General features: G+C 37.2%; 1 protein-coding gene across 23 annotated transcripts in view; it reads right to left on the bottom strand.

Annotated features, from left to right (window-relative positions):
- Positions 1–17478, bottom strand: part of MBD5 (methyl-CpG binding domain protein 5) — a 435430-nt gene that overhangs the window by 62271 nt on the left and 355681 nt on the right. For 18 of the 23 annotated variants that reach the window (XM_077861625.1, XM_077861616.1, XM_077861617.1 and 15 more), the window contains 2 exons: positions 12540–12713; positions 570–1243 (listed from right to left, as the gene is read on the bottom strand). In XM_077861625.1, coding sequence (XP_077717751.1) covers positions 570–682 — 113 coding nt within the window. In that variant the 5' untranslated portion in view covers positions 683–1243; positions 12540–12713. The remainder of the gene's footprint in view (positions 1–569; positions 1244–12539; positions 12714–17478) is intronic. The other 5 variants (XM_077861629.1, XM_077861633.1, XM_077861635.1 and 2 more) reach the window with 3 other exon arrangements.

Here is a 17478-nt window from a genome sequence, read left to right as displayed (position 1 = left end):
TGAGATGAAGAGCCATCTCCAACATGACTTTTTCTTTTTTACTATTATATGCAACAGAATAAAAACTGCACAGAAAAAACAGGGAAATTATTTTTAGTTAATATCAGGAATTAAGAAGACTCATGACTAAAACTGCCTACAGATAAAAACACTCAACTTTACATCAGAAAAGTCAGCTGAAGCACTAGACGGACAGAATAATATTGTCCAGAGATATCAGGTCTATTTCTAGGATTTTACTTTCTCCTGTGAATGTGGTAATGATGCTTATATGTTTCTTTTAGAAAACTTCATATTTTTCTTTATCCTCGTTACAGAGATAAACAGAATGACACCTTATATAAACACAAGTAATGCATAAAAAATTCTCTCTTGTAACCTTAGGCAATTTACATTGCAAAACAGGACAGCATAAAACACTCAAATATTTCCAGCACGAAGGTCATTTATTCAAATTTATGTGAGGTGCTGTCAGTGATGGTATTTTGCTCCCTCAAAGGAACAGACTCTACCTTCTTAATTTCGGGATTGCGAACTTGGAGGAGACCACAGGTAATAATAAGGCTCACCTGACATAAAGCACTCCATTTTGATCCACACGCCGCTGCCAACCCACAGGAACTTGTATAGCTGGAAGACCTCCATCTTTGTCCCCTCCGTCACAGTCCTTGCCTCCATTCATTTTCTGTGTCTGCTTGGGACTCTCCAAAGATATCAGCAATAAGATGATATCCTTATATTACAGGGCATGATGGCCTTCAAAAATGGCCAATGCAGCACAGTTTTTCCCAGACTGTACAAAATGCATTGGGAAGCTTCGGCTCAGTTTGGAACCAAGTCCTTGAAATCTGCCATTGTGGAAAAAATCAGTTTCCCATTATAATCTACATTAAATAAACAATATTTAATTCCTAAGGATGGTCTACATGGGTAAAAATGAGTGCTTCTGACTAAGGAAAATCATATTCGCCAATGCTGGTACCTGCCTGGATTGGGGGAGGGGAAGAGTGTAAAGTTTTTAGTTCAACATTTTGTCTTGAACCTTGATGTCAGACTAAAATAACCTCTATTGTCTAGAGACCGGTCTCATTTTTACAGTGTGAGTCGGTTAATATTTCCAGGTACTACCCGCCTTTAGAGGCCACATTCTTTAAACTTTCTCTTCATCTTCCAATCTGAATCCAAGATGTTGCAGGTTGGTTCATCTGATGTTTTCATGTCTTCAAAATTCCAATAATGCAGCCTGAAACATATGTAAATGTGTAAACTGTATATTTAATATTGAAAAACTGAGAAGTGCACAGTTTTAAAAATAGATTAAACTGCTAAGTGCACCAAGCCACTTTGATGTCCTCTGCAGTCAAAATCACATGTCAAATTCGTCTTGTTTTCTTCTTCCAACTTGATCTACTCACTCTAGTTAAACCAATTTGCTTGCTCTTCACCACATGCAACTCTCTAATTAGAGATAGGTGCATAATCATAGCATTTCACAAATACACAAACACACACACACATGCACACACAAGGCCTCCCTACATTAAAAATGTATCTATCACCTCATGTTCTGATAATTGGAAAGTTTTGTGCTAACCCAATTACATTTTATCACTCTTTAATTGTACATATGCTTATGATTTTCTTTTCTAATCATCATATTGGCCTAAAGGAGAAAAAGCTTCTTTTTTTTTAAGAAAAAATTAAAAGAAAATATACAGTACATTTCCAGATACAAGAAATTTCCCCCACTGTTCTTGAATAGAAGAGTGGGAGTTGCTTTATAGTTAAGATTTACAAATTCCCATCTATTATGGGGTACTCTCTTACTTCCTTTATTTTTTATTTATTTTATTTTATTTTTTTTTCTTACTTCCTTTATTAAGTCACAAGGTCCTGCTTGGGGGAAAATATACTGGCTTGAGACAACAAGCAATCAGTGCTAGTGTGGAAAGCTTGAAAGAGGTCATCTTAATGGAATTGCTAAGAAAAAAAGGTGGCAAATAAAATTTGAAAAGATTTAGTACTTAATCCTAACGGAGAATGTAACAGTGGCTAGTGTTACTTCTTGTGGTACATAAGCCTTTCTATCATCAATTTAATATGTAGTGTGTAATTATTTTGTGGGCCCATGAAACTATACTAAGGGATGAATGAAAAAAATCATTCTACTGTTATATGAGGGAGACACGTGGCTTGGGATAAAACTGTCCTGTGACAGCACCATCACAGATTTTTTAAAAATGCCGCACTCAGGCAACTTAACTGAAGGTGAAGGTGATATGCTCTGGAAAACTGTTAAAAGGCTTAAGAGTCATGAAAATATTAAAACTGTTTTTAAAAAATTTAAAAGATTTATATTTTAGAGGTTTAAAATATGTATGCATAACTTAACAAATTAAATCGTGTAAATAAAGACATAACTACTTTATCCGCGTTCCTAAAACCCCGCATCATTTAAGGTAGCTCCAAACATTTTTGGGGCTGTCTTCATTGAGGAATCAAGAGAATGCCTCAAACTAAAAGGCATCATGTATTCAGGCAAGTGCTCTATTTGCAGCCCGGGCTCGGAGACAGATCGAAGGTGCTGTAATGAAGCATATACTCATTTGGCTGAAAGTCACAGGCCACGGGCATGGGTGTTGTAAACATCAACAGGCAATGGGAAAGTGGCAAAATCTGTTGGGAAAAAATGTGAGGTACAGGGAAAAGTACCCAGTAATAGCATTCCCAGTGATGTCTCAAGCTTAACATCGCGGGGGCCACTCCACTGAGTCTACGCTCCTCACAAAAATGACCCACTTGTCTCTCATTCACTGCACTTTTAACCAGTCGGCAGCTACTGCGCATGGGGTACCATGCTGCGGCAGTCCAGAGACGGGGGTCACTTCTCTGTCCACGGCCCGGTGTCATGTTTGGCACCGAAGAGCTGTTCAGTGTGGACGAGTACAAAGAAAAGGGGGAGCAAAGATGAGAAAGGCTGGAGGGAGCAAGAAAGGGGTCAGTCCCTCAGCGGCCTTCCCCTCGCTGGTTAATGATGGGAAAGACACATTAATTTTGTGTCATCCTGGATTCCCAGTTTTGCCAAATAGTAAGAGACCCTGATGATTGAACCTGTGTTTTTTTGTTTGTTTTTAAAGATTTTATTTATTATTCATGAGAGACACAGAGAGAGACAGAGAGGCAGAGCCACAGGCAGAGGGAGAAACAGGCTCCATACAGGGAGCCTGACGTGGGACTTGATCCCAGGACCCCAGGATCACGACCCAGGATGAAGGCGGCACTACACCACTGAGCCACCCAGGCTGCCCTGTTTGTTTTTTTTAAGTCTTTTTTCATGCTCATTTTATTACCTTGCTTTTCCCAATAAAATCTGTTCGGTAGTCTGTGATCTTTAGATTGGACCGGCTCTCAATCTCCCTACTGTTGAGCTCTCTGCTCATTGGATGCCTATTTTCTTCTCTTTTCTTAAATTTTATTCATTTGTTTGACAGAGAGAGAGAGAGAGAGAGAGAGAGCGCACAAGCGGGTGGAGCGGCAGGCAGAGGGAGAAGCGGGAGAGCTGGACGCAGGGCTCGATCCCAGGACCCTGAGATCATGACTTGAGCTGAAGGCAGATGCTTAACCAGCTGAGCCCAGCCAGGCGCCTCTATGGCTATTTTCTTTCTTGTTTTCCTTTCTCTCCCTCCCTCCCTCTCTCCCTCCTTCCTCCCCCTCTCTCTTTCTTTCTCCTGCATGTGACTGCATGTGACTCCAACTTCCCTGTGAGACCGGCTGGCTCACTCCATTAAGTAAATTTGTGGATCTGCCAGATAATAACACTGGATTGATTCCTGCCAAATGTCTCTCTCATATTTCAGCAATGAAAAATACAAATATCTGATGGCTGGGTTTTGCTTAGACCAGCAGTTCTCAGAGCACGGTCCTGGGACAAACATCATTATTGTCAATAATGCCCGGGAACTTGTCAGAAATACAAATGCACAGGCTGGCACTAGATTTAACGAATTAGAAACTCTGGGGGGCTGCTCAGTTCTTTAGGAAGCCCTCCAGGTGATTCTGACGCATGCTCAAGGTGAGACCCCCGGGGGGAATGACGCCCCTGCCTCCCTGCCCAGGACAGGACGTGGCCCTTCTGTATCTCCACATGCAGGCGGCCAGCCCTCTACTCCCTTTTGGCCCTGGGAGGCTCATCCTTCCTTTGCTGATACTTCAGCCTTCTAGAAGGAGCGCGACTCCAAGAGCCTAAGGGACTCCTCACAGAGCAGAGGTCCAGTAACTACCCAGTTATCATTTATTTATCTGTAATGGCCCTGATTTTCTCAACATTCATTTTTTTGAATTTGGAAAATTCAGAGATGTCTGAAGGTTGAAAATTAAAATTGAAATGTAATCTCACTGCTGAAATAATAACCACTGCAAATTTGAATGTACTTTCTTTCGATCATTGTTTTTAGAAGGCTTTAAAAGCACACTTTAAAAAAAGAATTTATCATAAACAATACACTGCCACTCCAAATTCACAATGTAAGCATTTTGTCAGTTTTGCTTATTTTTAAAAATAAAGCACTATTACAGATAGAATTAAATACTATCTCTCTCCCCACCCCATCTCTCTTTAGTCCTATTTCCTTCACTCTTACCTTAAAGGCAACCACCCTCATGAATCTGCTCCTCATTCTTCCAGGCTACGGGGAAGCATGCTTTTTTATACGTTTATTTACTACGTGTATATGTAAACAATATTTGGCATTGTTATATGTGTTTTAAAATTTTTATATAAACACAATTTCACATATGTATTAATCTGCAACTTGATTTTTAAAATTCAACAGTTTTTTTTTTTTTTAAGATTTTATTTATTTATTCATGAGAGACACAGACACAGGCAGAGGGAGAAGCAGGCTCCATGCAGGGAGTCCGACGTGGGACTCTATCCTGGGTCTCCAGGATCACGCCCTGGGCGGAAGGAGGCACTAAACTGCTGAGGCACCCGGGCTGCCCTCAACACTGTTTAAGAGCTAGCTCAGTTGAGATACACAGATATGTCTCTGTTGCAGAAATATAGATCCAATTTGTTAATTTTTACCATCTGAATGGTATTGTATCATGTGAGTAGAGAACTATTCATCTATTGATATATCAATCATATTAATGTTAGGTTGTGGGGTCTGCACATTCTCAACTTTTCAGACACTGCCAAATTGTTCTCCAAAGCTGTGCTGATTCCAAGTTCTTTCCATGTTATAAACACATCTTTCTCCTTTAAATATTTAATTATTACCACTTTATACTTTATTTTCATGCTGAGCCTTTTCCTATGGCATTAAATCCTTTTTTCCAAAATATGATTTTTAATTGCTGGATAGAATTCTTGAGGATAAACATATATATGTAATTTATTTACTTCCCTTTTGTGAACATAGACCTTTTCCTGAATTTTCACAACTACAAATAAATCTGAGATAAATATATCTGTACATAAATCAATAGCCATTTTGTTAATTTACTGAGAATTATTTGCTAAAACAGAATTGCATAATTTTAGGATCCTTGATAAATTTCTTAAAGTGACAAAAAGGTAGTTTTGGGAAAGCATTTCAGGCCATAATTCTCAAACTTTAGAAACCCACGTATATCCTCTTCTGCTAAATATTAAAATCTTCTCTTTGGCTCTAAGATTCTGATAACCTTATTACTTAGATAGACCCATCAAACAAGATTAAGTCAGGCTTCATTTTTATAGTTTATATTGTAAAAACAATAGTTTTCCCTCTTTTCTTTATATAACATAAGAAACTATGTATCTATAAGATTTTTCCCTGGAGATTCCATTATGACCCACCTTGTTTATACGGCTTGGTTTAAGCCTAATAGAAGTTAAAACAGAAAAGATATTGTGATATGAAATGTATCTCCATCTTACTAACACTCAGGACCAGGGATAGATCTTACACTTAGGACAGAATTTAAATTTATTTCATAAATAATTCTGGCAGCAACAATAATAAAATTCAAAAAGTGGTGTGTGTGCATGTCCTGAGGAGATCTACCACAATTCTACCAACTTTTTTTTTTTTTTTAAGATTTTATTTATTTATTCATGAGAGACACAGAGAGAGAGAGAGAGGCACAGACACAGTCAGAGGGAGAAGCAGGCTCCATGCAGGGAGCCCGACATGGGACTCAATCCTGGGTCTCTAGGATCTCGCCCTGAGCTGGAGGCAGCACTAAACCACTGAGCCACCTGGGCTGCCGTCCACCAACATTTTGGTTTTCTTACTTCCTTTCAATATGTAAATTAGTCTGAGAATTGGCTTTTGGTGAATTGAATTTAATGCCTTGATTTACTTCTCTGCATTGGCTTCCTCTTACTATTCGGAATTCAAATTAGATGTCACCTCCTCCAAGGGACTACACTATAAACCACAGGTAATCTCTCAGACTTTGTTAAGTAAGTCACTGATATTTCTCGTCATCCATTTGTTTCTTATCACTTATTTGTTTGTTTATTGGCTGTCTCTCCCCCGTGGGAATATAAACTGTCTTACAGCAGGGACATCTCTCTAGGTCCTTCTTTTGTTCCTGGTTCCACTAGTGCCTGGCCTGCAGTAGGTGTGTAAGTGCTTCATGAAAACTGCTATTCTAATTAGTCAACATAGTTCTATATTCTGATTTTTGTCATGGAGGCTTATAAAGATTTCTTTTTTTAGCAATCCATACATCTAAAATGAAAGAGGGGTTTTAAATGAAGTCAACAGAAGAGAATGAGTATGAATGTTGACAAAATATACGAAAGATTTTTCACTCTAAATCTGTCCCTGATCTCATAATCTCTGAGCGATAATTTCGGTGTAGAAAGTGTGATAGGGCTTCTCAGAAAATTAACACATGGACTTTATGCTTTATTTGTTAGGTGTATTAGTTTTGTTTATGAAGTGGTTTATATACAGATTTTAATTGGATTAATAAAGAAACCATTAAATAAATCCAACAATATAAAAATCAAACCCATATTTCAATAGGATGCTAATTAATGCAACAGACCTTTTTTCTTCATCTGCTTTGCTGACATTCTTGTCAACCTAAGAATACACTCACTACTTAATGCAGTGTTAAATGTATATTTTAAAGTTATACTCAAAACATCATGATATCATCATGTGACATCATGAAGCTATTCTTCATAAATCTTTCTGAATAACAAACATTATAAATTCTTTTGAATTATGTCACACAAAATTGACTAATGGTAAAAATAATAAATTGATTTTTGAGTCATTGGATTATCATGAGTAAATTCTATTAAAATGTTTATAACGGGGGCCGCCCCAGTGGCTCAGCAGTTTAGTGCCGCCTTCGGCCTAGGGCGTGATCCTAGAGACTGGGGATCGAGTCCCACGCTGGGTTCCTTGCATGGAGCCTGTTTCTCTGCCTCTCTCTCTCTCTCTGTGTCTCTCATGAATAAATAAATAAAATAATAAAAAAAAAGTTTATAATGGCATCACACATTGATCGTGTGTGCCCAGTGGGGTTCCTTGGTTACGTAGTATGATATAATGAATACCAGATAAACTGCTGATTTATCAAGGTAAGACTATGTAAATCAGGTAAAGTACCGATATTTCATATATTATATGTCTAACTCATCATTTATACTTTCTATGCTATGATTATAAACTTAGCCTTTGAAATATTTAAAGTTAAATAAGAAGTCCATTCCATTCTATCATTTGCAAGTGAATGCCTCATGTTCTCCAATTGAGAACAAGTCTTACATAAAACCTACCTTTATACTTAAATTCCAAAACAGCATGTATACACCACGACAGATACGACTGGAGTAAAAAATAACACCAGCATTAGCATTTTGGAGAGTAAAGTCTGAGTGGCTACAACATTATTATCATTTGATTGGGTAATAAATGGATGTACTCATAATCTTTCCATCATTATTAGTTAAATTATGCTTGTTAGAGTAACCCTAAATCACGTTTCTCCTTTTCAATTATCTTTTACCCTCATATCAATTATTCAAACAGCTCCTTCAGAGCACTTAGCCAGCCCTCATATCCAACCTCCCCATCTGCTTCACCTTTCACCTATTTATTCAGACTATGCATTTTTATTTATGAGCATATTTATCTTGTAGTTACATCTTTTTTCATTTTGAAAAAACTTCCCCATAGATTATCCCTATATTCATTCTGGTTATTACTGCCATTTGGTTATCTTCATTGTACAGTCACTTTTTCTAAAACATACTTCTCAGATGCATCTGATATAAGGCTCTATCAGGCTCTAGTTACCCTAAATTAGCCTCAGTACATTACATTGTTTTACACACTTGTATCAGGATACCATAAGCACTTCTTTCCTGCCCTGATTACTGAGGCTCTCTAGTTTAAAATGTCTTTGCCTTTTTAGTGCAGAGAGGTATAAATGTCTACAACCTATACACGAGGGGTCATATTCATGTAGGAAGGTTACATTTTTTCACCAACTCTGAAGGTATGGGGATAGGCTCCTTAGAATGAGGCTAGTTCTCAAAGTTAAGGTAACAAGCATCTTGGCCTATGCCCATCTATGGTTAGGGGAATTATTTATACCAGGCCATTTCTTCCTACTAGTATTAAGCAACTTACACATTCTAATCACATAGAACCTTTCAGAGAACTAAATGATGAGTATAGTGGACTGCAACTGGCCTCAAATATGTCCTAGCTCCGTTTATCAGGAGGTAGGATTTAGGAATCCACACTTTGAATCTGGGCTGGCCTTGTAACTTGCTCTGACCAATGGAATGTGATGGATGTGCTACTGTTTAAGAGTGGAGTCTAAACCTCGAGAGGCCTTGCATCTTCCACTCTTGCTTCTTGGAATCCATTGTCACAAGGACAACCTGAGTTAGCCCACTTAAAGATGAGAGTCCAGGTGGAGAGAAAGGTCCAGCCAGTCCAGCTAAGGGCCCAGACATGTGAGTCTAGTCAACATCATGTGGAACAGGGGTGAGCTGGCCCAGCAGAGCCCAACCTAGATTGCCAACCCACAGAATCATGACTATTTTTTCAAATAGCCAAAAATTATACCAGAAACAACCTGGAGGTCTAAAAATAGGGTTTTATGTAAATTAATTACTGTATTGAGAAGCTATGTACCTCTACCCTTTATTAGCTTATGACCTTGGGCAAGTTTTAAAATTTTTTCCTTTACAAAACAGACAATAGCCCTACAGAATGGTTCTGTGGATACAAGTTAAAAAAGTCTTAAACCAGTGGCCAGCACACAGTAAGTAGCCAAGTTGTTATTATTTATGCATAGCTATTAAAATCATGTTATGGAAAATTTAATAGCCCTGGAAAAGATCCATGATATTATCAGGTGAAAAAAAATACTACAAAGTTGTATGTATAACTATAAATCTTCAATTACAAAAATGCTGCTACATATGTAGATATAGGAATAAAGCAGCATTATCTTCTCAGTGGTTGTCTCTGGGTAGCAGGAATATGAATGACTTATATTTTCTTCATTGCTTTCTGTATTTTCAAAATTTTCTAGAATAAAATGTCTTTACAATCAGGAAAAATATTATCTCCAAAAAACTATGTATTATATTCACAGATAAGCTAATTAATGTTTCCTTAATCCTTAAAAGCATTAGGGAAAACTTTTTATTGGAAATAGTCACAAGCTTTGTGTCTAGTATTATGCTATTAATTCTCTTTCTGTTTTAGCCAAGTAGAGAAAAATATATATGCTGCATTAACCTGGGTGCTCTAATTACTGAAAAGAAAAATTAAGACTATGCCTTTGACTAAAATGCTTCAGAGTGACACTCCTAATTTTCTCCTTGGAATACATCTCCCAACCCCACATTCTTGTTCTTCATTAAACCAAATTCTAGGGGCACCTGGGTAGGCTCAGTCATTAAGTGTCTGCCTTCAGCTCAGGTAATGATCAGGCTCCCTGCTCTGTGGGGAGTCTGCTTCTCTTTCTCCCACTCTCCCTGTTTGTGCTTTTTCTCTCTGCTAAATACATAAATAAAACCTTAAAAACAAAACCAATTTGTTTACCTCAGTTTAAATGTCACTTTCGCAGAGAGGCCTTCCCTGGTTTCCCCAATCATTATTTGATTTTCCAAGTCTAAATTGGGTACCCTTACAATTCTTCCTTACAATATCCAGTAATTCACATAAATTACTACACATAACTGAGCTTTCTTTTCACCCTTGCCATTCTACTTGAATGCAAAGAAAGAGCAATTGAGACAGTTAACTTCAAGTTAAAGCTTTCCATTGTGCCTTTAAAAATATTTAAGGAGGGCATCCGGGTGGTTCAGTCAGTTAGGTGATTAACTCTTGATTTTGGCTCAGGTCACGATCTCAGGATTATGAGATCCAGCTCTGTGTTGGGCTCTGCACTGAGCGTGGAGCCTGCTTAAGATTCTCTCTCTCCCTTTCCCTCTGCTCTTCCCCCCCACATGCTCATGCAGTCTTTCTCTCTAAAAAATAAACAAATAAAAAATAAAAATAAAAATAAAAATATTTAAGGAAGTAGTAAGTGAGGATCTGTATACATGTGCAGAAAATACTATGCATTTACTTTAATTTTTTTAAAAAGAGATTTTATTTATTTATTTAGAGGGAGAGAGAGAGAGAATGAGCAGGGGGAGGGTTAGATGGAGAGGGAGATGCAGAGAATTTCAAGCAGACTTGCAGTGAAAGTAGAGCCGAAGGTGGGGTTCATGTCAGGACGCTGAAATCATGACCTGAGCCAAAACCAAGAATTGGATGCTTAACTGAGACACCCAGGTGCCCCCATTTTATTTTCTTAAAAGCTGAAAAGTGCATAAACACCAGCTCCCAAATACATATTCTGTAAAGAAATTAGAGAACTGTTTTAGTGTAGTAATAGGTTTTATCAGAGTATCTATAAAGTAAATTGATAAACTCACTATACTGAGAGAAAAATTATTTATGATTTCTTCCTGCATATTAGCCACCAGCAGAGTTTGCTATTTTTGCTTTTTGATAGTACAGCGAAGTTTCTCCTAGAGAATATTTATAAAAAACACTTGTCTGCATTTACATAATCTATTTTAGAGTAGACTAAGCAAATTTAAGGAGTAACTTCCACATCTTATCTGTACATTACTGGTATTTTGGCTACTCCGGGAACAGCTCAATATATATAGGTCAAATCATTGTTGAGAAATGATATACAGGAGCAGCGGAGTGGCTCAATGGTTGAGCATCTGCTTTGGCTCAGGTTGTGATCCTAGAGTCCCGGGATCGAGTCCCATGTCAGGCTCCCTGGATGCAGCCTGCTTCTCCCTCTGCCTGTGTCTCTGCCTCTCTCTCTGTGTCATGAATAAATGAATAAAATCTTAAAAATGATATACATCAATATTGCTTGTTTCCCCAAAACTGTACTAAGAATGAGACAATTATGAATTATGCCCATTTGGGGCTGTATAACATATTTAAACAAACTGATATTTACATGCCCCTTAACTTACAAATGTTTAGCACTCTTCAGTTCATCTGGCAATGGACACCAAGGACCTACTTGAAGTAATCAGTTCTGTAGAGAGATAATGGTGCCCCCTAGTAACCTTGAAAATCAGCTTACTCAAGGTGGAAATAAGATTTCCCAGCCCTTGTAGAAACCCACCTGAAGACACTGTCTCTAAACATGTAGCAACATCTAGGAAAACTCACGTCCAATCAGTGCCTCCAACAAACGTAATTAAATGTAAAAGATAACTATAGTCTAATTGTTCAATAAGGTCTCTCAAGAAGGAAGGGAGGAATATGGTCTCTGTGTGGATTCTATAAACAGGAGTCCAAAGCATACAATCTATAAGTCCCATGAAATAAGTGATATTTTATTGTGTTTATTAGCTCACACATCAGGAACAATATGAATGTGTAGTAATACCTGAAGGTATTTTATGGTGTCATATGAAAAGTCTCTCAAGAAGACTCCATTTAGCATTGGACTACTCACTAGAATGCTGAGGGAGGCAGAGAAAATATAGCAGCCGAAGAAAAGTTATGCACAAAGTATTCAGGTTGGAGAGGAAGGGAGTTTCAGTATCATAAAACCAGGCACAGAGTATCTTAGAGAAATGCTGAAGAAAAGTAAAACCTTTGGAGAACAAGGTCTCTAATTTAACAAATAGTTTTTTTTTTTTTTAAAGATTTAATTTATTTATTCATGAGAGACACAGAGAGAAGCAGAGACATAGGCAGAGGGAGAAGCAGGCTCCCTGCAGGGACCCGGATGTGGGACTCCATTCCTGAACTGGGATCACACCCTGGGCCAAAGGCAGATGATCAACCGCTGAGCCACCCATGGGTCCCTAATTTAACAAACAGTTAAGCAAAATATAAGACCAAGTCAAACAAGAGGACTCTGGGCCAAATTCCACCTGTGGAAGCTTTTGGCATGTACACAGTTTAAGAAAAATAAAACGAATTAGTTGATAATATTTAAATTAAAAGATTTCACATGAAAATTTGCATTTCCTTCTTTACCTGAGAAACCGGACAATTTGGTAACACTAGGTCAACATTCCTGCCTTGCAACAATTATCTGGAACGGAGCAGTGGCTGCTCCTTCAGAAAGGACTTGGCTCTCCAGTTCAGGGCAGTGGCTTCCTGCTTCATTCCCACCAGCCTGGCCTCTGTAGGCACTTGGGTTTCCAATCTCTGGAATAGAAAGGACCTTGAGATAAGGTTTGATGGACTCACTGTAGTCCTTGACAAGGAGTACAACTTATTATTATTATTTTAATGACCATTTAACCTACACTTCATAGTTTCTTCACAAAGGTGGAGAATGAACTCTCAGTGGATCATCATGCATTACTAGTATGTGGAGGAGTGCTAGGAAGACAGCTAAAACCAAGAGCAAACAGCTACTTTTCTTGATAAAACTGTGATGACTCGGAAAACCGAGGTGATTTTTTGAGTTAGAGAGGTAGAGGGTACACAGAATTCTCAACCAGCTTCAATCTTCTATCTCCCCTTCTTTCTCAGTTTTGTCATTAGTAATACCACATTAACATTATCTCAAGAACTCATCTTGGGATCAAAGAATTATGGAACCAAATTGTACATTACCATTATTGAGTTATAAAATGCCATTCCTCTCTCCAACTTTTAACTCTTTCAGCAAAAAAGAAAAAAAAATAACTTATAAGGACTTTCAAAAGTGCACTTGAGACCTTATCACCCCTTACTCTATTTGACAAGATTCTTTCTCAGTCAGGGCAAAATAATCATTGAGACAGTGTGACTCATTTTGTTCTATTTCTACAGCTAAAGAACAGCCTTCTCATTTTTGTTGGATTTCATAGGTGCTCTGATATCATTAAATTCATAATTTGGGTATTAGGTACAAGTATTTCAATGAAAGCAAATAAACAAATGGGTTATATTTGCCTTATAAGCTAATTTCTTGTAAATACAGATCTGTATCAGACCCTAGAGGCGTATCACCCATGAGAGCAATGGCAAATACACTTTTTATTTTATTTTTTTAAAGTAATCTTTGCATCCAACGTGGGGCTTGAATTCATATGACTCTGAGATCAAGAGTTGCATGTCTACTGACTGAGCCAGCCAGGCACCCTTAACTTCTTTTAATTGGAAGAGTAAGGACCACATCATTGGACCATAATCACTGGACCATAATCATTGCACAGTGTCCTCCTTCATCTTTAGGTATTTCCTGATAGCCAGCCTACTTGTTCTTTTCTCTTTTTGGTTTTAGGCCAAAGGGGACAGGGGAATGTGTGTGTATAGGACATGGTATACAGCTTGCTGGAGCTTCGCTATTCCTCAGAAAGCAGCCAAGAGAGACGAAGGAGCAACTAAGGGATGCGGGACTAAGATTTAAATAACTATATTTCTATAATCCTGATATTTTAAAGGTACTCCAGGCATTAGATAGTTTTAAGTATTTACTGGCCATCAATTACATGTGAAGCACAGTAATGGATACTAAGGAAGTGGACGTAAAGAGAATACACGCCCAGGAGGTGGAGGGTAGGGAGTGGGGCAATCAGGGAAATCGGTAATTACAACACTGAATGACAATGGTTACAATAGGGCTAAATATGGAGTGCCAAAGCACAAAGAGTTAGTCTAGTTTTCAGGGAGAGAAAGAGGGATGCAGAATACATTTAAAGATGAACTGAAGTTAGACAAAGAAAGATTAGTAGGAGACCTGAAACTTCACGTAATCCATGCAAATGATCTTAGTTCCAAAAGATTAATATTAAAGATTTCACATTTCTGTCTGATGATAACAATTCCAATATTGTACTTATTTTTAGCTGGTACGCAAGCATAAGGGTCTCATTTTATCAGAACTTTTAACCTTGAGATGGGATAAGTGATGAAGCATTAATGAATATTTTCCACAGGAAGATCTGGATGCCTGCCTCATGCCTGAAATAGAAAACGGTGACTTGACATCTAGATAAGCAAATATCATTTTCTAGAAGAAATACTATCAAAGGACAGTGATTCACGTCAATAAGAAAGTATTATTAGATGTGAATGCATTGGAAGCAGAGGCTAAAAGGAGGAAGATGTGGATGAGGGAGTCTTAGCCTGCAGATAAAGTAGTTCAAAACCATATGGAAGTATATCTCTTAATAAAGAGGTTCATAAGCAATGAAAATAAGATGACTACTGTTTTAAAGCTATTCTAGACAAATATATAAATAATATTAGCTGACTTCCTACCATCTTCTGGGAACAGCACTGAGCATTTTATACATACATACATTAACTCGTTTAATCCTTGTCACAACCCTATAAATAAGTACTATTATTTTTTCTTTTCCTAGAGTTAAGGAAATGGAGGCAAGATAAATTAAGTAAGTTTACCTTCTCTTTTCCCCTCCGGTAACTTATATCCTTCTTTCCTATTTTATTCTTTTTCTCCTTAGTGTTTATCACTAACATACTATATATTTTACATTTACCCTATTGTTATTTCCCCCGACAAGAACATAAGCTCTGCAAGCACATGGCCATATAAGTCATCACAAAGACAAAAGTCCTTATAATTTTTTGCTTTAGGTTCAATACTCCTTGAAAGCTCGCTGTATTTCAACTTTTTTTATTTCTCATAGCAGATAGTACACAACCTTACAAATGCTGGAGCCAAAAATATTTGAGACTGAATGATGAGCATTATTAATCAGTAAGCATGTACTGAGCCCTTGTCATGCTAAACACTGCAACTGTCACTGTTGGATAGAGAAGTACAAAATACCATCAGTGTTCTCAGAGAACTTAATACCTAGGAACAGAAAAAGGTAGAGGCATGAGGAATACCCAGGCTACAAATGAAGAAGGCCTTTGCTACTTCCATTCTTCAACCTAATGATGTCTAAAAATGCTTATTCACCTCCTCCCAAGACACTCTAGTAGTTTGCTGCCTTAAAATTTCGTGGAAATGCCAGGATTGTTCATAACTCTATGCCTTTGCACATGTTGTTCCCTGGACATTGAAAGATTTCCTTCTCCGTTCCTTTTTTTTTTTAAATTTTATTTATTCATTCATGAGAGACATGGAGAGAGAGAAAGAGGCAGAGACACAGGCAGAGGGAGAAGCAGGCTCTATGCAGGGAGCCCGACGTGGGACTCGATCCCAGGTCTCCAGGATCACACCCTGGGCCAGAGGCAGCGCTAAACCACTGAGCCACCTGGGCTGCCCATCCTTCTCCATTCTTGAAGCAACCTTGTGCTCTTTAAATTCTAGAGTCAATTCCTCCTGGTAGCCCCCTCTAGCCTCCTGCTCAGAGTTACTTATTCATTCTTCTCTCATCTGACAGTGCTGTTTACATGTATGTAGCAGCATGGCTATACTGTTTTATGTACACACATTGCCTGTTTCATATAGCTTTGTTTCTGTGGTTTCCAAACACATTACCAGGTATGCACACCATGGTATGCAAACAATATGCTTTGAGCTGAATTGGTTTTTCTCACCTTTCAAAACAGTAAAGAACTTTTTTACTCCCCTAAAATATAGTCATAAAATAGAAAAATTCTTTTTAGTAATCTGTTAAAACCACCCAGTGATATATGAACATGGCTAATTGCAGTTGTGCATTCAGCCAAAATCTAATGGAGGCTAAATAGAATCTACTTTTATTCTATTTTCAGCACAATTTCTAAATTTGGAGACTGTCTACAGTGCCTAGATGAGAGCCTGGCACAAAGAGAATTACTTGTTGAATAAATGACATGAATGTTTGTATACAAACTAAATGCCATGGCATGGTAAAAATGTACTATAGAAACTCAGAGATGAGGTAATAAATGATAGAACAGTGAGCTAATGGTTAGGAAGTTTGGAATCTGAAATTTTCTAGCTGTATGCAACTTTGAGTAAGACACTTAACCTGAGCTTTAATTTTTCAATTTGTAAAATTCATGGGTTAGGCTGGATCAGTATTTTAAAAATTATTTTAGTATATGTCTCTTTTATCTAATGAAATCTAACTGGAATCTACATCATATAAAACAGAAAAAGAGACTTACTAGTAATAATTCTTTTTATAAGACCAAATTATAATATTACTTGTTAAAATCCACCAATGAAAATAAGGCACTATTTTGATTAGTAAAAAATATGAAATCAAGAGATATGAATGACAGTTGCAATTTTAAATCATCTTTAAAAGAGTGATTTTTGTACTTTGGCTTTATAATATTGATACAATTCTGAATACCACAAAAAAGCTATTGCCAAGGGTAACTCTTTTTAAATAAAAAAGTGAATTTGGCTTTGGCAACATTAAGATCTTTGCAATTAAAATGGTCTAGAAGCTTGAAGGAAGGAAGAGTAAAGAAAATTTTGTTTCCAAAACTGAATGAGTGTATCTAATCACTACTCATGTTTCTGGGCATAAATGTAAAATATGGGCAAGAAATACTCAAAACTAAAATCAAGCAAGAAAATTTCCTTTAATACAATATTATCATATTAATTTGCCATCACAAAACTGTTAAGGAGTGATAAGGATACATGGCAGAAAGCTGCCCCTATGTCATGCCTGTATTTATTCAATGAAGCATATATGCTATAGCAGTGCTTTTACTTGCATAACTTGATTTGGATATATAATAATGAACTCAAGTTTTTAAAAAGCCCAGCTAAAAGCTTAAAAATAAAAATGCATACTCATAAGAAGTTCAAATATGTATATGAATATTGGTAGCAAAGTTTTAGTCAGCAGTTCGTAAAATATAAACTAGTAGCATGGTTTATTTTTGTTTCACTATGTGTTTATGTGCTTGTTTCATGATGTGTTTACAACTTGGTATAACATATCTGAGTAAACACATTACTTTTATTATGGTGTTAATATATTTTTAAAATTTAAATTTGTGTCCAACATTTGGAAAACTTTGAAGAATCTCTTCTGAGCTGGTTGTTCTTCTGGTTCAT

The sequence above is a fragment of the Canis aureus genome, chromosome 20, assembly GCF_053574225.1.
Source record: "Canis aureus isolate CA01 chromosome 20, VMU_Caureus_v.1.0, whole genome shotgun sequence".
NCBI lineage: Eukaryota > Metazoa > Chordata > Mammalia > Carnivora > Canidae > Canis > Canis aureus.
This window is presented reverse-complemented; position numbering and strand designations above follow the sequence as displayed.